Source organism: Podarcis tiliguerta (genome assembly GCF_965153285.1).
Source record: "Podarcis tiliguerta genome assembly, chromosome: 3".
Taxonomy (NCBI): domain Eukaryota; kingdom Metazoa; phylum Chordata; class Lepidosauria; order Squamata; family Lacertidae; genus Podarcis; species Podarcis tiliguerta.
In genome coordinates, this window is record NC_139536.1 from 52,293,868 (window position 1) to 52,316,350 (window position 22,483).

The 22,483-nt window shown below is 44.0% G+C and overlaps 1 protein-coding gene across 6 annotated transcripts in view; it reads right to left on the reverse strand.

Moving 5' to 3' along the window:
* TMEM181 (transmembrane protein 181) overlaps window positions 1-21,351 on the reverse strand; it is a 30,795-nt gene extending 9,444 nt beyond the window's left edge. The window contains exons 1-14 of one of the 6 annotated variants that reach the window (XM_083434169.1): window positions 20,760-21,351; window positions 14,507-14,551; window positions 12,841-12,944; window positions 8,860-8,915; window positions 7,573-7,663; window positions 7,080-7,210; window positions 6,210-6,317; window positions 5,868-5,948; window positions 4,940-5,039; window positions 3,930-4,060; window positions 3,318-3,409; window positions 2,461-2,518; window positions 1,004-1,106; window positions 848-899 (exon numbers count right to left, since the gene is read on the reverse strand). In XM_083434169.1, the coding sequence (XP_083290295.1) occupies window positions 848-899; window positions 1,004-1,106; window positions 2,461-2,518; window positions 3,318-3,409; window positions 3,930-4,060; window positions 4,940-5,039; window positions 5,868-5,948; window positions 6,210-6,317; window positions 7,080-7,210; window positions 7,573-7,663; window positions 8,860-8,915; window positions 12,841-12,944; window positions 14,507-14,551; window positions 20,760-20,905 (1,298 nt within the window). In that variant the 5' untranslated portion in view covers window positions 20,906-21,351. Of the gene's footprint in view, window positions 1-847; window positions 900-1,003; window positions 1,107-2,460; window positions 2,519-3,317; window positions 3,410-3,929; window positions 4,061-4,939; window positions 5,040-5,867; window positions 5,949-6,209; window positions 6,318-7,079; window positions 7,211-7,572; window positions 7,664-8,859; window positions 8,916-12,840; window positions 12,945-14,506; window positions 14,552-17,547; window positions 17,588-18,774; window positions 18,936-20,759 lie in introns of those variants that run through there. The other 5 variants (XM_083434171.1, XM_083434173.1, XR_014509677.1 and 2 more) reach the window with 5 other exon arrangements.
* Window positions 21,352-22,483: the final 1,132 nt, after the last annotated feature.

A 22,483-nucleotide genomic window follows, 5' to 3' on the forward strand; every position in this document is an offset into this window, starting at 1 on the left:
TCGACCTTCCGATCGACAAACACTAGGCTCAGTGGTTTAGACCACAGCGCCACCCACGTCCCTTAGGGCAAATGTTAGCCGTCCTAATTAAATCTACTGTCAATGCACAGGAACACCCAGATTCTCAAAAGATGAGTGCATGGGAGGGGATGCAGTTGTGAGAAGGATGTGGTAATTGTGCCAATGGAAGTTATTATTTCATATATTTATATACCACAATACCAAAACAGTCTAAGTGGTTTGTAAAAACCAAAAAATATTACATGTATATATGCCCAGCATAAAGTATCGGCATCTAATATAGTCAAACCTTCGTTGTCAAACGTAATTCATTCTGGAAGCCCATTCGGCTTCTGAAATGTTTGACAACCGAGGCATGGCTTCTGATTGGTTGCAGGAGCTTCCTGCACTCAAGCGGAAGCTGTGTTGGACATTCGGCTTCCGAAATACAGTGGTACCTCAGGTTACAGAAGCTTCAGGTTACAGACTCCGCTAACCCAGAAACAGTACCTCGGGTTAAGAACTTTGCTTCATGATGAGAACAGAAATTGCGCAGCGGTGGCACGGTGGAAGCGGGAGGCCTCATTAGCTAAAGAACAGTTTCAGGTTAAGAACAGTCCTCCAGACGAATTAAGTTCTTAATCCGAGGTACCACTGTATATTTGAAAACCAGAGCATTTACTTCTGGGTTTTTGTCGTTCGGGAGTTGAAATGTTCCAGAACGGAGGCGTTTGGGACCCAAGGTTTGACTGTGTGTGCTTTATCAGAAATGTGTAAGATGCTGATCTGCACCTCAGCAGAATGATTTCTGTATCTAGCACCTTTCAGAAAAGAATTAATATCTTACCTAATGACGAGAACTACAAATGTCAACGCGGTCAAGAATTTTAGCCTGAGATCTGCAGAAAGGAGAAGAAAAATGGTTATCTGAAAGTGAACACAAATATCTCGCTGGAAGAACATTGCCATGCAGCAACCATGACTGGCACAGAACAGAGCTTACCGACATAGGGCATGTTACGGAGTTCTGAGCATGCCCTGATTATCAGGAACAAAAGGTACAAAATGTACACAGCTGCCACCACAAGGAAGAAGATTTTCATACCCTGTTACAAAAATATATACAAGAGTTTTAAAAATATTATTCTGATGACGATTATGACAACAACATTTCTTTCCTATCCTTCATAATGAGGTCCAAGGGCAGCTTACAAGAATGTAAAAATACAATATCAAAGACAGTTAAAACAAATTACAGCCATGAGAATGGGATGGGCCCTAAAATATATGTCTCCAGTGTCAAAGGTGCATATCTAGCCTTTCACTCAGGCAAAAGTGCCTTTAGATGAAAGCCTTTACATTTGAATAACCATGGCTAAACTTAATCCCAGTCACTATATGCTTCTCGGATAAGAACAGTTTTACATGATTTCCAAAATGCTGATCAGGCTAAACATAGGGATGTTGTGCTATCAATCCTGTTTCTCTATGTGTTTCCCCTGATTTGCAGACCTGGTGCACAGGTGGTCACATGTTTTTAAAAGAAACTGAGAACAGTGACTTTATAAGTCACTTCATTTTTCCTGTTCTGTTTCATTTTCTCTTAATGCAGTTATCTCCCAATATTTATTGTGTTGTACTAAGACATCCTCATGTGGTCTTAGAAACAGCAACTGGACTTCTAAGAATCTAAATGAAAGATATAATTGATGACCAACAAAGAGTTATAGTTTACAGAAGTGAGCAACAAAAGTCTTTCAACAAAATTAGAATAATAGAATCGTAGAATTGTAGAAGGGAAGTTGGAAGGGAGTCCAACCCCTGAAATGCAGGAATACCAACCAAAGCATCTCTGGAAGACGCTATCCACCTCTACTTAAAAACCTCAAAGGAAGGAGAGTCCATCATGTTTAGAAGGAGTCTGTTCCAGCACGATGCAGCTCTTACAGTCAAAAAAATATTCCTGATGTTTAGTCAGAATCTCCTTTTTTGTAACTTGAATCCATTGGTTCAGGTCCTATACTCTGGAGTGGGAGAGAACAAGCTTGCTCCATCTTCCATGTGACAGCCCTTTAGAAACTTGATTTTGTTACATGTGAGATTCTCCTAATTATAAGAATCTGTGTGAGATGTTTTTTTGCAAAGCTGGTAGGCTTTTGTTGTGATCAGGGGAGTCTTACACGTAACAATTTCAAGTTTCTAACCCTGAATTTAAGTGGGCTCTCACCATTCTTTTTCTGAAGGTTCTTCCAGAGATCTCAGAAGAAGTCTCTAGAAACTAAATGTAAGCAAAGCTACAACCAATATTTAAGTGACAGCCTGTTACCTATTGTTTTGCAATTGTGTCAGCATAGGACATCAGCTGGACAGACGGATCAGAATAGCTCAGCGTTTTTCAAAATCTGATAATCCACATAGCATTTCTTATATAAACAGAAAGGATTGTTCACACTAATTTACCTGAAAGTTGTTTGTGTCAATCCCATACTGGTATGTTGGGTCATGTAGTTCATTGACACTAAAAAAAACAACACAAGACCATTTAATGTAAGAATTTGTACGCATCATAAAACTAAAAATAAGTCCACAGAAACTAACATGTTAAAAAAAATGGTCATTCTCCCCCCTCATCTTAATAAGATACAGATTTAGACTCTCTCTACTAGTCTTCCCAACAGTTTCCAAGAAAAAGCCAGAAAAAATTGATTCCAATTTGAGTTTGTAATTATGTTGCCTATTTATGCAGAACTGAGAAAGCTGGAACCAACACATTCAAATACACATACACATAGCACTAGGGAAATGTTTAAAAATCCTATGACTACTCAGAGCTGAATAACGTTTGCCACTTCTTGAGTATCCAATGCAGTGCTTACCCATGGAAGAAAATAATTCCTCGGCGGAATAGGGGAGGGAGAGAATTTTCAGTGATTCTTCCTTACCATGAAGGCTCCTGGACTCCCTCAATCTGCTCCAGAGGGTACCTCAGCTACAAGGAAAGTGGGCTCTCTCTATGTAGTAGGAAGACTTCATATTCTGATCATATGCTAACAGACTGAATAATCTATGCAGCTAAGGAAGACTTAGTCAGATCTCAGGATACAAAGTTATCTCCCAATATTTACTGCAGTTTCAACATGTGCTTTACACTCTCCGAATGGTGGACTTAGTCTTTGCTTTTACTAGACGAAAAGCAAAAGATAGGAACTATTAAAAAAAATAATTCCTGCTTTCTTGTTCAAGGCTATTTAGTGATCAGAGAATTTAGTGATCAGAGAAGGGAAAAGACAAAAGATGAAAAGAGAGAAGTTACTCACGTCTGCCATATTCCTAATGTAACAGAAGCCAGCCACAAAAGACCAACAATAAGGAGTTTAGGAAAATAGAATGTTATGCACCTCCTTTCGCCCTAACAAAGAAAAGGATAAATTAAGATTATTAAACTTGGTTTTCAGACATCCGTTAATTTACAATACTGTGAAATATTGCTGTACTTTTTTTCTGAGGGACAGCAGCAACAAATAGTTTAATTTTGAGAAACTCACACAGAGGATGCATGCAAGGGGGGGGAAATAATTCATAAAGTTCATAGGGTATTTGTAGGTTCTCTCTAATCTACTTGGCTGGGAGAGGGGGAGAGAGGCTGAACAACAGCTTTCTGAGTTCAGCGGAGGAAGGGAAGGATTAAAAATGGTACAAATAAAGTAAGTTTAAATTGTTCTTTGACAAGTGAGACCATTTATTAACGTTATTTATTCCTTTGGTTTAAGATTTTTCCAAAACTGTTTATTTGGAATAGGTTTTAATGAGTGACTTAATGAGTGTTTATCCAGTAAATAGCAGTAAAGCGCACACACATATGGACAGAGCAAGAGATAAGTGTGAAAGGCAGAATGCAGATATCATTGAAATATGTGTCTCCTCCTGACCTGCACTCTGATCCCATGGTAGACACAGAGCCAAAACAGCAGCAATGCACACAAGAACAGCGACTGGAAGAGGTCATCTAGCATTCCAGGAAACCAACTGTTGATTAGGAACGAGAGGGGAAAAAATGGATCTGCAACAAAAGAAAAAGCGTCACAAGACAACCACGGAAATTGTTGTTCCACTCTGCACTTGGGCACTCTCTTGCAGCCTAATTGTGTGCCAGAGTTGCAATTCAATAGAGCCTTCTCAGTGGCTGCACCCAGACTATGCAAATCCTCTCCTAAGGAGTCCTGTCTACCTCCCTCTCATATGGACTCCAGCTAGCAGGGAAAGAGTTTTGGCTTTTTCAAACAGGCCTTTAGCATGCCAAACTGATATTGCTTTCCTGCAACTCTGTGATGGTAGATGGCGAAAGCCAGCTGCTGTTTTTTATCTGCTCCTGTTGTTCAGCCACTTGTTTTATACATAAACCACTGTATTTTATTTTATTTTTGTAATAATTTCCCGACCCCCCCCCCCCCACTTTGCTGGCTGCCTTGGACACCTAACTGTGGAAAGGGAGAATAAATAGTTATTTTTAAAAGCTAGAATCAGTGAGAACTGAAATTCTCCCATGCTGACTCTGGGTGCAATCCAACTGGTACACTTGTACTCACACAAAAGGCTTTTTTTAACCAGCAGATGCCTCTGCTATCAGAAGAGGGGGGTGTTGATTTTTGCCAGCCCCATGCAGTATCCTGTGCCCCCTAAATTCAACTGCTGGAAGTTTTTTTGGGCGGGGGGGGGGACCACCAGAGGGAATTGGCAAAAATTGCAGTCCTTCTTTGAGCACAAGGGCATCACATGGATCCTGCTCTTCCCCAAACTTATTTCAAAAGAAAGGGGCTTGTATTTATTTATTTTTCCTTTCCTCCTCATTCTCACTTATGTGATGAGGGCGGGGGAGAATCTGCCTTATAAAGCATGGCCCCAGGAGCCGATCACAGCATGATGTAATACATATAAATACCATTATAGAGCAACAGCAGGGGGAGGAGGATCGACATCCACTTCTGCTCTATTCCCCAATCTCGCATTGAGAACTTGCGCAGGGAGTGTGCAAAGAGACACTGCAAAGGAACATAAAAAAAATCAGCGAAGATTATGCAGTACCCGTTTGCCTTCAGATAAAAAAGGAAGAATGGCGGCAGAATGTAAGCTGCGGCACATGGGCTACATTAGGCAGCAAGTTCTGCAAGGTTTTTTGCACTTCAGAGAATAGGTTGGCTGATGCAGCCCCAGGAGAACAACAGTGCCCCCAAAACCCAGGGAACAGGAACCACCTCAAACCATGTTGGGGAGGCATCACATACCAGAACACTTCAGTGTCTTATATTTCTTATATTTCAGTGTCTTATATTTCCTTGTTTTCACTTCACTTTTCTTATCCCGTAGCACTCCCTCTTTTGTATCCCACCTATGTCTCTGGCCCAGTGGACACGGGTGGTGCTGTGGGTTAAACCACAGAGCCTAGGACTTGCCAAACAGAAGGTCGGCAGTTCGAATCCCCGTGATGGGGTGAGCTCCCGTTGCTCGGTCCCAGCTTCTGCCAACCTAGCAGTTCCAAAGCACGTCAAAGTGCAAGTAGATAAATAGGTACCGCTCCAGCGGGAAGGTAAACAGTGTTTCCGTGCACTGCTCAGGTTCGCCAGAAGTGGCTTAGTCATGCTGGCCACATGACCCGAAAGCTGTCTGTGGACAAACGCTGGCTCCCTCGGCCAATAAAGCGAGATGAGCGCCACAACCCCAGAGTCGGCCACGACTGGACCTAATGGTCAGGGGTCCCTTTATCTTTATGTCTCTGGCCATTATCCTTCCAACCCACTAGCAATGAACTCTCCCTCCCAGAGCAACTTCCGTATCTCATACAAAAATAAAACTGAACAATCAACACTCACTGTGACAATGAAAGTAAGGACCACAAAGACAAATCGGAACCAGATTTCCACTTGAGAGAAGGCTGAGTTATAGGTTTTCCACTGAAAGAAAGGAATTAGAATATTAACAAAAAAGCTAAAGGAATGTAGATGGCATCAGTCATAATAGTTTATATTCAGTATTTTATTACTCATTTATTTATCAGTGTGATGTACTGGATTTAGTACTGGTACCAGTATTTCTTGTGGGTCTAGCTACTGAAACTTCGAGGGGAAATAATGTGCCCTTTAATATTACAGTCAACACAAAGATTTACAGTTAAAACTACACTTTCATTCTATGTTTGCCTTTACTTCACTTACTGTAAAATTGTAATGCTTGATTGGAGGAAGGTTTTCAAAGGCGACAGTGATCTCATAGCGAGTGTAGTTCAGATAACCAAGATGGACCACAATAAATTCAGCACATTGCTAGGAGCACACATTGGAAGAGGGGAAATTGGGAGAGAAGGGGAATGAAATTCAACAGTGAGAACACCATACGCACACTAACTACAATCAGGTTTTTTTCTTTCTGGGCTTTTGAGACATTTAGGGTTGGGCCAACCATTGCAATAAATGAGTTAGCATATCAAAATTGATTTAATGGTGAAATTCAGTTAGGGTATCCCTGCCTTCTTGCATGACATTCCCTTAGACTTCTCTGCTGTTTGCAACAGCACAGCTGCCCTAAGCTCATAAGGCAAAGGAAGAATAAAGACTCATCTGGGACCTCTAGTTGCATTCAATAGAAGTGCTGCTTTGTGACCACTGGATTTCAAGGAAAACTAACAAAGCAAACACAGAAACTGTTGATTAGCAGATCGTTAACAGCTGTAACCTTGATTTGATTTGTGGATTCCAGAAAGAGGATCTGGAGGTTCATACTTCTAAAACATGCTCTCTGCACTTCCTCCCTTTGTTGTTAACAAGAAACTAGAATCAAAAAATTCATCCACCTAATATAATATAGTCAATCCTGTCTGGCAACAATTTTCCAGGACCTCCAACAGAATTATTGCCCATGACTGCTTCTCAAAATGCAACGTTTTGAATGTGGGGTCAAATACATTAGCTGCTATTTTGTTTATGGATTTCACCAACAGAGATATTTCCTCACCTTGCCTCACCTCTCTATCATGCTTTTAAACCACAGAAATAGCTCATCTGTAAGAAATGGTACATTGCCATTACCTGTGCACAGTTCAGTGTCCTTGTTCGGTTGTGAAGTTCCTTGTTAAAATACCTGACGCTTGCATTCTCTATTACACCACTTATTGTAACCAGCATATTGAAGGTTTTTTTCAAGCCATTCCATTTGTTATCTGAAAAAACAAAAGTCCATTCAGATGCTACAATTTATGTGCTAGAGTATACACACACACACACACACACACACATATATATATATATATATATATATGATAACAGATGCAGTAACAACAAAAAATGAATGGATTCTATAACGGAATCAAGAGTACATTCCAACCCTCAATAACAACTGCTCACTGCAGCTAGTACATTGTGGTAACAAATTGCATTGTTTAACTACGCACTGTGTGAAGCACTGCTTCCTTTTATCTGTCCTGGTGACCTTACATTGTACAGGCAGGCAATATACACACATTTCCGTATATGGTTGATATATACATAAGTAATATAATCATATAAGCTAAGTAACACTTACCAAAACGTTGGTCCAACTCCACTACACATGTCAGCCATAACTGCTGATTATAAGTAGATAATGGCGGTGAACTTAAATTAAATGGCCTTATCTAAAACAAAATGGAAGAAAGAGTTAAACCACAGTCATTCATTTTACTATATTAGCTTCTCCAAGTTTTGTGAGCAAGTTTTGTCTGTGAGGTTGTTATACTATGAGATTCCACTGGGCTCCATTTTACCCTCCATGCTATTTCATAACTAGAAGAAACTCCGAGAGGGGTTATTGGGAGATGTGGACTGAGATGTGGTGCAATCAATATGGGGATTACACACAGCTTTCTCTCTCCTTTTCATCAAATCCAGACGAGGCAGTGGGTGTTCTAAATCAGCGCATGAGCAGAGTAAAGGACTGGATGCAGGCCAATCTATTCTACCAGGGGTTCTCCAGAAGACAGGCAGAAATCTTACAAGCACTGCTACATCAGAACTTTAACTGAATATTTTTGAGATTGAATCTGGGACCTTCTGCATGCATAGAATGTGTCCTGCTACTGAGTCATGGCCCTTCCTCATCAACATGCAGCACAGCTAAAATGCTTGTTGCAGGAAAGGTGCAGATACTGTCCTCTTGTTCATAGTGTTTTCAAGAATAGCAAAGCAAAGTGATGGAATTCTTACAAGGTACAGCAAAAAAACAGAAACAAACTAGGACACGATGAAAAAGTGCTATCAATCAGTTCTTAGGCAAATGCATGCCTCTCTTTTCTGTACATCATGACTGTGGCAGGAGCTAGGAGGAGCATCCATACCCTCTGTTGATATCATTGAGATTAGACTGTTAAGCTTGGCTACTTGCAGATGACCTTTGAACCCCACGCCCTACACAAGGTCTGCAGTCTAGGTTCTGCTTCGCTCCACAGGGTCCTGAAAATGCCCCATGTAACATGACCAGCTCAAGAGATGATGGAATAAGTCCTAAGGCAAACTCCCACAGACCTAGGAAGGATTATGTCGAATACACCAAATACTTGAGGCTACGTGTGGAATTCCATGTTGTGCTCTTCCTATTGTTCTAGCTTGCCAGGTGAAGCGACTCTCTCTCTCCTCCAACTGCACACAGTTCTGGAGGTTCTCCCAACCTCCCTCTCAGAGCCAATTTCAGGGGGCTCAGAGGAAAGCCCCATTGCACAAGCATAAGTCCTTGTGCAGGGCTCCCCTGACAGGGCTTGTTAGGTGAATCCCACCCTGAAATATTTGTGTGTCAGAACAAGCATGCACAATCTATAAACAGTATAAGAAGACTTACCTTGGAGCCATTATTCAACTGAGATTTCACTTGAAAGGGTTCAATGACATTGGGACCTATACAATAGACAGAGACATGGGTTCAATATGCGAATACCTGCTGTAGCCTAAATTTTTAATGACAACCGTTATTAGCTGAAAATGTCAGGAATGATAGACAGATAGAGAATGTTAAATTACACAGAAGCTCCTGTTTTACACATGCATCAAAATTAAGGGATGATTTCTTATCCACATTGCCGATAGAATTCAATTGGACTCAGAGTCAAGTTCCACATTCACATTACCATACACTACAGACGTCAAATGATCTTTAGACATATAGCTCACCACAGAACAAAACTGGACTATAGACTACATAGCCAGAGACTCTTCTACTTTAGAGGGCGTTTTAGTGGAGGGTTGAATGGTCCTCCCACTTTTAAAACACACTCTATGCACACAGGAAGCGATATGCCAGTGAAAAGGGTACCAGCCTAGTTGCCCCCAGTATAGCAGCTTTCTATAAGTAGGTTGTTTCCTCTGGTGGGAGAAGAACAGGTCTATCAATAACTATTAGCCATGATAGCTAAATGGCATCTCGGTATCAGGGTTGGGAACATGCATTCCTCCATATGCTATTAGACACCAACTCCCATCAAGCCCAGCCAGCCTGGACAATGGTCAGGGCTCATGGGAGTTTTAGTCCAACATTTGGACAGCCACAGATTCCCCAGCCCTGCTGTGAATTCAGGTCACATGCAGAATTCCAGATGCCAGGCACAAGAAACAGGAGATTTGATTTGCCTGCAACAGGTTTGCAACCAGATTTTCTTTTTGTAAACCACTGCAGCACAATGGAAGAGAGCAGCCTTGAGAAGGTTTCTATGATATCACAGTCCAGCAGCAGGAAGAGGGATTGCCCACTGCAGTATCTAGCAATGCCTCAGAAACAACTGGAGTGAAATAATATTTGAAGAGTGGGAGCAGGTGGCATCTCTCAAGGCCCACCCTTCCTTCATGCTCATCACCACCCAAGGGACTACAAATGCCAGTTTGCCACTGGCCAGAGGATGGTCTGGAAAATATGCAGGAGCCCTCCCCAATGCAGAGAGATTTCTCAGTGCTTTCCTGGTGTCACTGTGACTCAGTGCAAGAGGGAAAGCCCCTCAGCTCACTTTCTAGCTCAGAGGGCAGGGGACCACAGGAACTCCCACCACCACACAGTGACTTTGGATCTTGAACACGGCGTGATCTCAGACGAGACCTTGCCCCCTACGTCTGAAGGGCAGGCTGGGATGTGTCAGCCACAATATGCGGACTTGTCTTTGCCTTGCAGAAAATCCTGCTCTTCCATACTGCACCCACAGCTATGCCTTTGAGCTCTCATTCTGCTACAGTCTGGATTCTCATCTTGTTTTAAGAAACAGAAGTCTCAAAAAAGTATTTTTCTTTTTTTAAAAAAACAGCTGGAGCATCCTTTATTGCTACTGAACTCTTTAAAAGTAAACTATGTATATCAGTAAATTGGGCTCAAATAAACCAGTCTGCCAACATAACAGAGTATGGATAAAGAAGCTACAGCATCAACAGTTTCACCACAATATCAAAGGTCAGGTCCACCATTCCAGTATGGTACAAAGTACCATATGGTGCTTGAGAGCAATTCTACATGATGGAATGTAGCTCAGATTATTATGTAGCAAAACTATTGACTACACAGTTTCAGCAGAGAATAGAAATTTACTGAAAGCGGCACTCCAATCCCAAGTGTACCAAGGAAATTCCATTACAAGACACTTCTAAGTATGCGTGTTTAGAATCGCACGCAAGAAGCTTACGGGTTACTGTCTTCAGATAACTGTATTCAGTTCAGAGTTTGTATTCTTTTCAACAAGTGTTTTCAGTGTAGACTAGTCTCTGTACTAAATATGTAAATAACTTTTGAATACCCCAGCCAATAGAGAATAATCAGCGGTGGTCAACCTACTGTGGACCGGATCGCACTCCCTAGTCAATCTTATTTGGAAGGCAGGATAATATCTATTCAATAATAATGAGAAATTAGAACTGGAAGTGAAAGGTTCTGAACTTCTTTCCTCTATGTCTGTGCTGAATGGAGACAGGGAAGAATGTGAGCCTGAGGCTCACTGTGACTTAGTCGCATCATGACATGCCAGGGGTGGCTCACCTTTAGGGGGCTGATGGCCGCACTCTGATGGCCTAAGGGCGCATGCCTAAGTTTCATGGCCAAAGTGTAAAAGTGGCTATGGTGAGAACTGCAATTCTCAAGCTTGCCTTCGGACGATTTTTTTATCATTCATTATTAAATTCAGTTTAAAATATAGGTTTTTAAAAGACACGTTTTGGGGAAATTGGGTGTGTGGGTGTGACAAAAATCTTTTCATATCACAGAATCTTAAAAGGGGTCCTCTGTGAACAGTTGGGGGGGGACTTTTAAAAATGGATGAAGTTGGGGAAGACTAAGGGGCAAATAAGCCTTTTGCATTACAGGAGCAGTAGAAAAACATGAGGTTTTTTGGGGGGGATAAATATTAAAAGTTTTAAACAGTTTTGTATTTAAAAATGAAAAATTAGGTGACACGTTTTGGAGAGTCTTCCAGGGGGGCACAAAAGCTTACAGGAACAGCTGCCAGTTTGTCACTCCCCCTGGTATAAACCATAGGTTACAGTGATGTTCAAATGCAGCCACTGATTAGCATCAATACAGCCACCTGCTGCCACTGCACGATTTCTGTTCTCATCCTGAAGCAAAGTTCTTAACCCTAGGTAGTATTTCTGGGTGAGCGGAGTCTGTAACCTGAAGCGTATGTAACCCGAGGTACCACTGTACAGCAATGTGGAGCTGCAACTGATGACAGTGTAAGTTTTAGCATTACATCTTGAAATGTCTCAAGACCTGCAGCTTGACCCTGGCTGCTTCCAGCCAAATAAAAAGGGTCTATCACATCAAATGAACTGTTTTTAAGCAGTTCAAAAGCTCAATTTGAAATCACCAAGAAATTGGATGAAATACCAAAATATCACCTTAAGAAAAAAAATCCATCAAAGGAATCACTTTTACTAGTGATTACACTTTTACTAGTGATTACTCAACCTCTCCATAAGAAATCGAGACATCACAATTGAGAGGCATGTCTCTCCAAAAGAAAGAATGCTCAAGCATGCACTAGCCACTTCTCACAGTACATAGTACATTTGAGAAGGACTATCAACGGCTGGATTAAATTGCTTCAAGGACCAGCAAGCTGGTCCTTGACTACACTGTTTGTGGTTATGTTTTACTAAAATCTAAGTTCAATATAATTTCAGGACGCAGATTCTGGACTATGTATGGTGAGAATGGAGACACAGGCTAATTTGTAACCTTGCAGTGGTCAGGGATAAAGGTAAAGGTACCCCTGCCCGTACGGGCCAGTCTTGACAGACTCTAGGGTTGTGCGCCCATCTCACTCAAGAGGCCGGGGGCCAGCGCTGTCCGGAGACACTTCTGGGTCACGTGGCCAGCGTGACGAAGGGAAACACCGTTTACCTTCCCGCTAGTAAGCAGTCCCTATTTATCTACTTGCACTTTGACGTGCTTTCGAACTGCTAGGTTGGCAGGCGCTGGGACCGAACAACGGGAGCACACCCTGCCGCGGGGATTCGAACCACCGACCTTTCGATCGGCAAGCCCTAGGCGCTGAGGCTTTTACCCACAGCGCCACCCGCGTCCCTGTGGTCAGGGATAAGACAACATAAAAGGCAAACATGGCTCCATGGCTGGGGTTGGTGGGTAGGCTCTCTGCTCCTTGTCAGTTTTGGGTGGGGCCAGCTTCTTTTAAATACTTGATAAATTTCAATCCCCACCACCAACTACTCATTAAAAACCTAAGGAAGGGGCACAAATTCAAGCTGTATATCTTGATAGCAAAACAATGGGAAAGAATAGGAGGCAAGTAAATAGAGAAAACAATCATTAACCGAAAAGACAAAATCTTACCTGCAATACCTATTAAAACGGTTAAACCAAAACAAATGAAGAATACAACGAAGACCAAGACAAAGTGGCGTTTGGACAGCGTATATAATCGCATTGGGGCCAACCTGCAAACAAGGAGAGAAAGAACAAGTTAGCAAGTTTCCCACACCAAGTATCCAGTAAAAACACTCTACGTTTTGTTTGATAAAATGTGCCATCAGAAAGTGGAAGGCTTTTTCGAAGGCTGTAGCCCTATACACAGTTACCTGGGAGCAAATATCATTAAGCTGAACCAACAGGGACCAGGACTGGCAGTAAAGCACTGCTTTGATTGGCAGCAGGTTCATTCTGACCACATACCCCACACACTGGTGTGCCCCATAACAGAACCTTACATATAGCTAAGCAGGTGGTACAAGCAGGCACATTTGTATCTGTGGAATATTGGCTATATCTTCTCAAAGTCGTCAAAATTCTGAAATGTATGTGCAACCTTTTTTCTAACTTATATGCTACAGATCTGCAGTAGTCGTGATATCAGCTGCTTAATACAACTTGGTAACAAGAGGGATGAATCAACATTTTCCACATGCACAGTCATGAACTGACATTAAGATTGTGCTTGAATCAATAGGAAGGCAACGCCAAGATACATTATGGAGCAGACTTTCAAACTATAAACAGTTAGCCATCTATAAATTAACCCATCTATTACAGGGCGAAAAACAGGTTGGACACTTTTAGCATTCAGCCTATTGGGAACTCAAAACAGGACTAACATGTTATTTTGAAACACTTTCCTTGTTGAATGAATGCTTCCACTTCTGCATTACAGGTATTCAAGGAAATCGAAAAGCATGTCAAAATACATAGTTAAGAAATTAGGAGATTTTTTTGGTAATAAATAGCAATTCACAAAAAGAAAAAAAAACATCATCTAGGAAATTATCTTCAAACTCAGCAGCAGCAAATATGAGGCAAAGGAACCAAACTGCAAAGCATGTAGTGAGAGCGTGACTGTCCCTCATAGAAGCTCTTTTCCTTTGGACACCCACCCAACTGTTTTTTTTCCAGTTGGGTTCCTAGAAATGGGGGGGGGGGGAATGATTGGGGTGATCAAAGAAAGAAACCAGCATGTGAAGTAGGTATATACACCCCCTTTCCCCTGCAAGTTATCCCCATACACCCTGCTTACGACGGATTAACTTTATTCCCCATAAGTAACGTAAACAAGATCCAGCTTGATTTTGCACTAGCCGTCTGTACCTTTTTTCACTTAAGGACAGCAGAACAAGAGCGAGGGAAAGGAACGCAAAGTGTGCACAAGTCTGCGGCTTGCCTCTTTTTCATACTTTGCAGGCACAAAATGGTTTATACCGACAAAGCCGGGGTTTAGAGAGCGCAAAATGCCACTCAGCCCACAAGCAGCCTTTGGTTTGCTTCCTCCCATGCAATGCAGGCTGCAATGTACAAAAGCAGAGGAGCAGAGATACACTGCAAGAAGGGCTTACAGAACTGCTGCTCCAGATCAGCCATGCAGGCCAGCCAAGCTGCAGTGAAAGACAGAGGGGAAAACCAACACCCTCAAAAGGCCACGATCCCATCTGATCCAAAAGGGGGGGGAATCGTTCCTAAGGATGTTAGACTGAACACAACATATCCACAGGTTTAACCGTCCTTGATTTACCTCTGATGCAACAGTCCTAAAGAGAGAGGCGTCTTAACCCCATCACTCAGCAGCATCAGAGAAGCAGGAGAGAGAGAAAACAGAAGATTTAAAGAAGGGAAAAGATCTAGCATTCACTTGGAGCACATGTAACCAGCAGTCGCACAGTACACCCGTACCAGTCCCAGGATGAATTTAGTACAGTGGTGCCTCGCAAGACGAAAAGAATCCGTTCCGGGAGTCTTTTCGTCTTGCGGTTTTTTCGTCTTGCAAAGCAAGCCCATTGACGGAGTAGCGCTATTAGCACTATTGGCTAAAAAAGGGCTAAAAACGGCTTTTTTAGGGGGGGGGATTAGCGGTTTTGCTGCTAAAATGCTTTTAGCAGCTTAGCGATTCAGAATAAGGGGTTTTGGAGCAAAAAAAAAAAATTTTGCTTTTTTTCGTCATTTTTCGTCTTGCGAAGCAAGCCCATAGGGAAATTCGTCTTGCAAAGCGCCTCTGCAGACGGAAAACCCTTTCGTCTTGCGGGTTTTCCGTCTTGCGAGGCATTCGTCTTGTGGGGCACCACTGTATGGGCAATAAAGAAGCAGGAATATTAGTGACTTAAAATTGTAGCTGGAAGTTCTAAGACAGTGATGTGGGATGGGGGGTGGGTAATTTCAAATCAAGGTAATCTGCATCTGAACACCTTTTGATGCCCTAGACTAGAGCAGTGATGGCCAAACTTGGCCCTCCAGCTGTTTTTGGACTACAACTCCCATCATCCCTCACTAACAGTGGTCAGGGATGATGGGAATTGCAGTCTCAAAACAGCTAGAGGGCCAAGTTTGGCCTTCACTGCCCTAGAGACTAATCCAATTTAGAATGTTTATTTTACCTGTATTTAGCAAACAAAGCTAAACATTTGAAAGCACCAAGGTTGCCTAATATTGCATTTGCTGTTGGCATCCATTCATTGCTACTACTGAAATTATCAAATGGAACCTTTTTTCATAGAAAAAAAAACTGGAAAAATGTGCCCTTTAAAAAAAAGTCCGCCCCACATCACTGGACCTAGCAGTCAGTTTCCCCACTGGCAAACAAGTATTCAGCTAGAGTCCACCCCCCTCACTTTGCCACACCTCCCATAATTAATTCTTAAGGTAAAGGTACCCCTGCCCATACGGGCCAGTCTTGACAGACTCTAGGGTTGTGCGCCCATCTCACTCAAGAGGCCGGGGGCCAGCACTGTCCGGAGACACTTCCGGGTCACGTGGCCAGCGTGACGAAGCTGCTCTGGCGAGCCAGCACCAGCGCAGCACACGGAAACGCCATTTACCTTCCCGCTATAAAGCGGTACCTATTTATCTACTTGCACTTAGGGGTGCTTTCGAACTGCTAGGTGGGCAGGGGCTGGGACCGAACGACGGGAGCTCACCCCGCCGCGTAAGTGCAATGAGGTTTTCTTCTGAGTCATATTCTTATGGTCAGGATGTACGTTGCATGAAAAGTGTGCAGAATGACACCTTAATGTGACTCAAGGCAATTCACATTATTTGTTTTACTGTGCTTTTTTCCTGCAGTACCACCAAGCTTTCTCCAAAAGTAAAACAAAGAAACACAGAGAGATTTTCCTGTTGGTCATGCTTATTATTGGATATCTGAATCTTCTGCCACATACTTGAAGATGTGCAGAGGTGGAGATGTAACTAAAACGAGCATATCGCAAGTGAAGCAAATCAACTGCATATACCCTGAAACGTAGTGACTAAGAGGTTGAGCTGTGTACCAGAAAGTGTGGATCTAATCTTACCTCTGGTTGCTACAAGAACTATTACTATTAATACCAAAAATTAAAGAAATTTGTATAGTGCTTTCAAGTGTTCAAAGCACTTCACATGCTTTATCTAGTTAAAATCCTTATAACAACCCTGCAGGCTAATTCAGTATTATTTTCTCCCATATTGCAGGCAGCGGCCGGAGGCTAAGAGAGAGTGGCTTATGACCAAGGTGAGCTATGAACCTGGAATTTCCTGGTTTGTAGCTCAGACTCTATTACCCACTATGCAATATTTTAAGTAAAGCTCTTTTAACACATTAAAACATTATATAAATGCTAAAATATTACTCAATTCCTGAAGAACATGTCAGGTACCATGAGTTTTCAGTCCAGCGTGTTGTCTAGAAGTTATCTACTTTATTCATGGCACTGGTTTTCAAGCAGCCATTGTGAAAATCTGCTGGGGACAGAAGGTAATACCACCTCTTACAGCCATGGTCATTTTGAGACACTGGTTAACTTGCTTGCTATGGCAGAGATTCAGTATGCAATAGAGAAGCAACCCAACATTTAAGTTGACTTTTCTACAGAGGAATCAGCCTTCAGGTCCTCAGCAGGAAACACAAAAAGGAGAGTCGGTTTCCTTGAAAGGAGAGCAAGGAAATGATCTAGTGGCCTTGAATCATAGCTTGTGTGTGTTTGTTTTAAGAACCAGTTTTGTGAACTTTTGTCCACACATTTTATAAAGTTGCTTCTGATAATTAGGCAGAGAAATCATTCCGTTCTCTCTAAAGGTCACAAGCAGAAAATAGGTATTATTTATTAAATTTATTAAACTTGTATGAAGTATGAGGAGAAGCAAAAATCAGAAGCACCCTGAACTCGGCTTCTTAAACAGATCTTTCCTAAGACATTTGCAAACATTGTAAATACCACAGCAGTCCTACTAAGAGCTAGTTTCAAACTATCTCATAGACAGTTCATACATTTAAAGAAACAAGGAGTGCAAAAGAACAGCACTTCTCTTTAACATGTGTGAATTGGAGCTTGAGTGAAGCTTTCATCTACAGGAAGATCTAGAGGGTCTCAGCTACTTTTTAAACTCCTGGATCTCATCACTGATAAAAGTCCACTTTAAATGCAATAGCAGAAGTTATAGAATCATAGAAGTACAGAGTTGGAAGGGACTCGTAAGGGTCATCTAGTCCAACCTCCTGCAATGCAGGAATCTCAACTAGATTATACGTGACAGATGGCCATCCAACCTCTGCTTAAAAATCTCCAATGAAGTAGAGTCCACCACCTCTTGTAGGAGTTTGTTCCAGAATACTGTTCTTCCCGGTGTTTAGACTGACTCTCCTTTCTTGTAACTTGAAGCCACTGGTTCAGGTACTGCCCTCTGGAGCAGGAGAAAACAAGCTTGCTCCATCCTCCATGTGACAGCCCTCTACATATTTGAAGATGTGCATCGTATCTCAGTCCCCTCTTCTCCAGGGTAAGCAAACCCAATTCTATCAACTGTTCCTCATAAGGCTTGGTTTCCAGACCCTTTAGCATCTTGGTCACCCTCCTTTGCACACATTCCAGCTTGTCAATATCCTTAAATTGTAGCACCCTGAGCTGAACACAGGACTCCATGTGTGGTACCTATGTTAAGACATGTGGTACCTGAAAATGTCTTATCCTGCTTCACTGTAACATTTGAGCTAGCTTTTGTATGTCAATATAACTCGAGCCAACAACTGTCCAGACTCCAGCCTTTACACAGGCATGGCTTTGGGGACAATGTGAGGCAACTCTCTTCCACTCAGCATTTCTGTCAAAAATAAGTTAACACTACCCGGCTCACCAAATGCACAAAAGGCCTTAATGAGTGGTACAAATATGACACACATGCTCAGACATCTCTCCCTGCCTCTCACAATCACTAAGCGATAAAGGAGCTAGAGGAAAGAAGGATCCATTCCTCAAATGATTTGTTTCTAAAATGAACGGGGCTGCGGGTCAAAGTCTGTGTCATATTCACCTGTCACCTGTCACCTGCTGACCCAAGGCTCTGACACTAATTATAAAGGCAAAGGGGGTGGCGGCGACTATTCCATAATAAGCAAGCAGTCAGTGTATGTTCAGGGGAACTGCTGCCTTTTCAAGGGAACTGCTGCCTTCCCAGCTTGCTCCGATTTAGCTAAAATAGGGAGGTAGCGAGGGAGCTGTTCCCATTCTGCTCTGCTTGTGAGCTCTGGGACACTGTTATTAGCAGGTCGCTGGGTTAGACAGAGTTCCTCGTATAGCCTAAGCCCCCCCAATTCTCGCCAGCCCCACAAGGCAGGGAAAGAGGAGCGTTTTCCTCCTCCAAATCTGAGCCTAAAGCACTACACGCTCCGGGTGGGGCGGGGCAACACTCGCTCAGCAACCCGTGTGGTCCGGCCAGAGGAATAGGCTCAGGTCAGCCAGAGTTCCCTCCGCGGCCTGCGCAACTACCGCGCACCCCCCCCCCCTCAGCGCAGGTCCCGCTACCCCCAAAACTCACAGATCCATATCCATGCTGCGCATGCGCGCCGCGCCGCCTCCACTCCGGCAGCGGGTCTCTCCCAAGCTAAGCGGTAGCCGCCCGCCCGCCAAGCTCCGTGGCAGCGCCAGCTGCGCACATCACTTCCGCGTGCGTCACCCAACGTGCCAGCTCCGCCTCTCGGGCGCTGTAGGGGGCGGGGCCGTGACCGGAGGGGCGGGGCCGCAACGCCTCGGAAAACACCCTCTGAGAGCCTGTCAGTATAGTGTGCCCGTTAGGCACAGAGGGTGTGCGCCTGCGCGTTGCTCCTTCTGCGAACAGCTGTCAGTTTGAAAGCCGCCGGGGGCGAAACTACCTCAGGGCAGTTAGTTCCATGGCAGTGCGTCTCGCAAGGAGACATGGGAATTGTAGTTTTCAAGTATCTCAATCACACATACGCACACAGAGCTATCTCCCATGGAAAGAGAGGCATATATTTAGTTCTCAGCAACGCCACTCAAATCTTACCTTCTATTTCCCCACACATACACACACTTAAAATAAAAAAAATAGTTCGTTTTAATAATCAAACCTCCAATAGCCTTTATCTGTCCTGACGGTACAAAAGGCAAAATGTGACGCGCCACCCACCAGTGATTCAGATAGAAGCAGGCTTTTCCTGGCTCATAAGATTGGACCTGGTTATTACTTAATTTCTAATTTTATAATACTTCTTAAGGTTTGCATCTCCGTTTTTATTATACAGCAGACCCGTAATTTACAATACAATCCCTATTAAGCACAGTGAAACTTAGCTTCTGAGTAAATATGTACAGAGATGTGCCTTTCATCAAGGGATATGAGCTAAGACTGTAGGTAAAGGATGCAATTCTAATTTTGTTGAAGTCAACAGCAAACCTCTCACTGGATTTAGGGGAGCTGGATTTCATCCACTATTACAAGGAGGGCTGTTGTTTTTTAATTGTATTTCTTTATGGCTAGAGTTGCTGGAACCTGAACCACATGGAAAAATAAAATTCCGCAAAGACTTTAGTTAGTAATGCATGTAGTATGCATAGGTAACGGTAAAGGGACCCCTGACCATAGGAACCATCTATTTCATGGAGTTCCACACAGAGGACACTCCCTGGCTTGTGGCTCAGGGAGACACCTTGCTCCTGTGATTTTGTCGAACTCTGAAAATTTCGGAAAGGTAGTTTTCTTCTTCATATGGAAGGGAAATCAGCTATTAGGTGGGGGGAAACCTGAATATGGGCAGGAGAAGGTTTAGGGAAGAATGAGCAAAGAACCCACAGCTCTTGGATCCTGAGGACTCATGGGAGAGAAGGTGGAGCCCTGATTATTTACATTACAACCCCATGTAACTACAAGAGGATCATGGGCTCTTTCGGCGGTGATGGGGTGGGGGAAATCCCTCTCAGCTTTTCCGGGCAGGGTGGTGGTGGAATATGATCAGAGTTGAGAAGAACCCCAGACCCAGATTCCACATTTAGAAAATGCCATCAGGAAGGTTACTCAAGCAACTCTTTCCCTTTCCCCCTTTTCCTTACACAAGCAACTCTTTCCCTTTCAGGGACTCTCAAAACCACATCGCAAAAGAACCCAAAAGGGTAGCTCCGCTGGAAGAAGGTAACTCTCCTTTTCCCAGCAGCCATATTGAAACGCTGGACCATCTCCATCCTTGGTACTGAGAAAGCGGCGGCGCGGGAGGGAAAAGACTGTCGCAGCCGGCAAGGAGGAGGAGGAGGAGGAGGAGGAGGGGTGGGTGGGAAGGCTTCACTCTGGAAATCACGTCCCCCAAAGTGCATGCAAATAAGGATTCCCCTTGGGATTGCTCATAAATGAATAGCTGCTTCTGAATCCTACCTGCTGTATTTAAAGAAGCATTTTTAACAGGGCTTGGCCAGACCGCTAATGCAAACAGCTATTTCCCTAGAAAATAAAAAGGCCTCTCTTTCGCTCTCCATCCCTCCGCGCGCTGTTCCCTTCGCCCCCCCTGCTCTTACCTGTAGTAGCGATCATCTTTGTAAGGGGTCAGGTCTTCTTTGATCTCCTTGTAGGTCTCTCTGATTCTTTTGCAAATGTGCTTGAGCTCGCCGCAGAGCGGGTTCTCAAAGGCGGGGTAATCGGCCTCCATCCCGCACCCGGACATCGCGCCAGCCCCTCCTCACCCAGTCAGCGGCCGCGGAGACAGCAGCAACCCCCGGGGGCCCCGCTCTAAGCCCGCCGCCGCCTCCTGCGCTCGGCCATGGAGACCCCGGTGGCGCCTGGGCCTCGGTCTGGAGCTCCTCGGGGCTGAGCCGGGCTGCCGAGGGGGAGAGAGCTGCAATGGCCGAGAGGCCGCCGCTTGAAGCGACCCTCCGCTTTCCTCTCTTCCTTTCTCGGCAGAGCGCCGCCACTGGGCGCCGAAGGGAGTTTTGTGGGCGGCGGCGGCGGCGGCTCCAGCTCTGCTTTGGCTGCTGAAGCCCCATACATTTTCTAAGGGGACGCGGAGGGCTTTTGTTATTAAATGCGCGCAAAGAGCAGGCAAGGCGAGGCTGGCCGATAATGTATGGTGGTGGTGGTTGTTTTTAACGAGATAAAAGCCCCATGGTCCACGGACCAGGTGGAGCTGGAAAAGAATCAGCACCGTGGACAGCGCCACTGGGGACTGGTGGCAAAATGGCCCCTGGGAAACTGGTCCCGTGATGTTTTTCAGGCACGTTTACACATGGCATGGTTTGAAGTGGGGCAGAGGCCCTCATTTGGCAACACGGTATTCCTCGCAAGCAGAGCAGTTTCTCCATCAGCTGGTATTTTGTCCGATATATGTTTGGTTCCTGCCCAAGGAAGCGCCCGTGCTACTGGAATACTGTATCACCTTTCAGCAGACTTCAGACTGCAGGCAGTTCAGAACATGAGGCTTGGCTCTGCTTTGAGGAGCACATTAGGGCGGGGTAGAAACAATACCTGCAGCTGCCTGTCAATTTTAAAGCATCAGTTTCCAAGCAAAGACCAAGCAAGTGAGAAATGGGCAGTTCTTGAAACTGGTGTGGGGGGGGGGGACATAAGAGACCCCCGGAATCAGACTAAACGCCCACCTAGTATTTCTGTTTTCAGAATGGTCAACAAGATGCCCACAGGAAGCCCAAAAGCAGGGCCCAAGTGATTCCCAGCTACTGGTACAGAGGCATATTTCCTCCAATAGTGGAATTAGAATAAAGCCTCATCCTCCATGAATTTGCTCTGTCAAACTATAAAATTCTGGCTCCGCCTACATTTCAAGTCTGACCCAAGTGGCAGAATCCTACCACTCCAAATAGTTGGCTTGCATTGAGAGCAAAATCAGAACCTGTGGCCTATCACTCGAGTTGCTGCTTATGTGCCCACAATTGAAAGCATAGAATTCTATAAATTGAATTCCAAACCCTTAGCAGCGCAGCCAATAAAACCTGTTCCCCATTGGGGTTGGGAATTCCACCCTCGTTTGAAGCCCTGCAGTACCAAGTGCTGTGCCAGTCTTGCTGTTTGACAGAGTCTGGAGAACTGAGACCTTGCTGTTGCTGGCACCGCGATCCACTCTTCTGGGATTTTTATAAACTCTAAGGCATCAGCCTTACATAGTCATGTTTCTGGAGTGTGTGTGTGTGTGTCAGAGTTTTAAAAGGGCTCCTTTCCAATGGCATCCAAAGTAGGGCTTCACTATGGTGATTCAGAGGCAAGAGCATATGGACTGTACCTGGTTCCACTT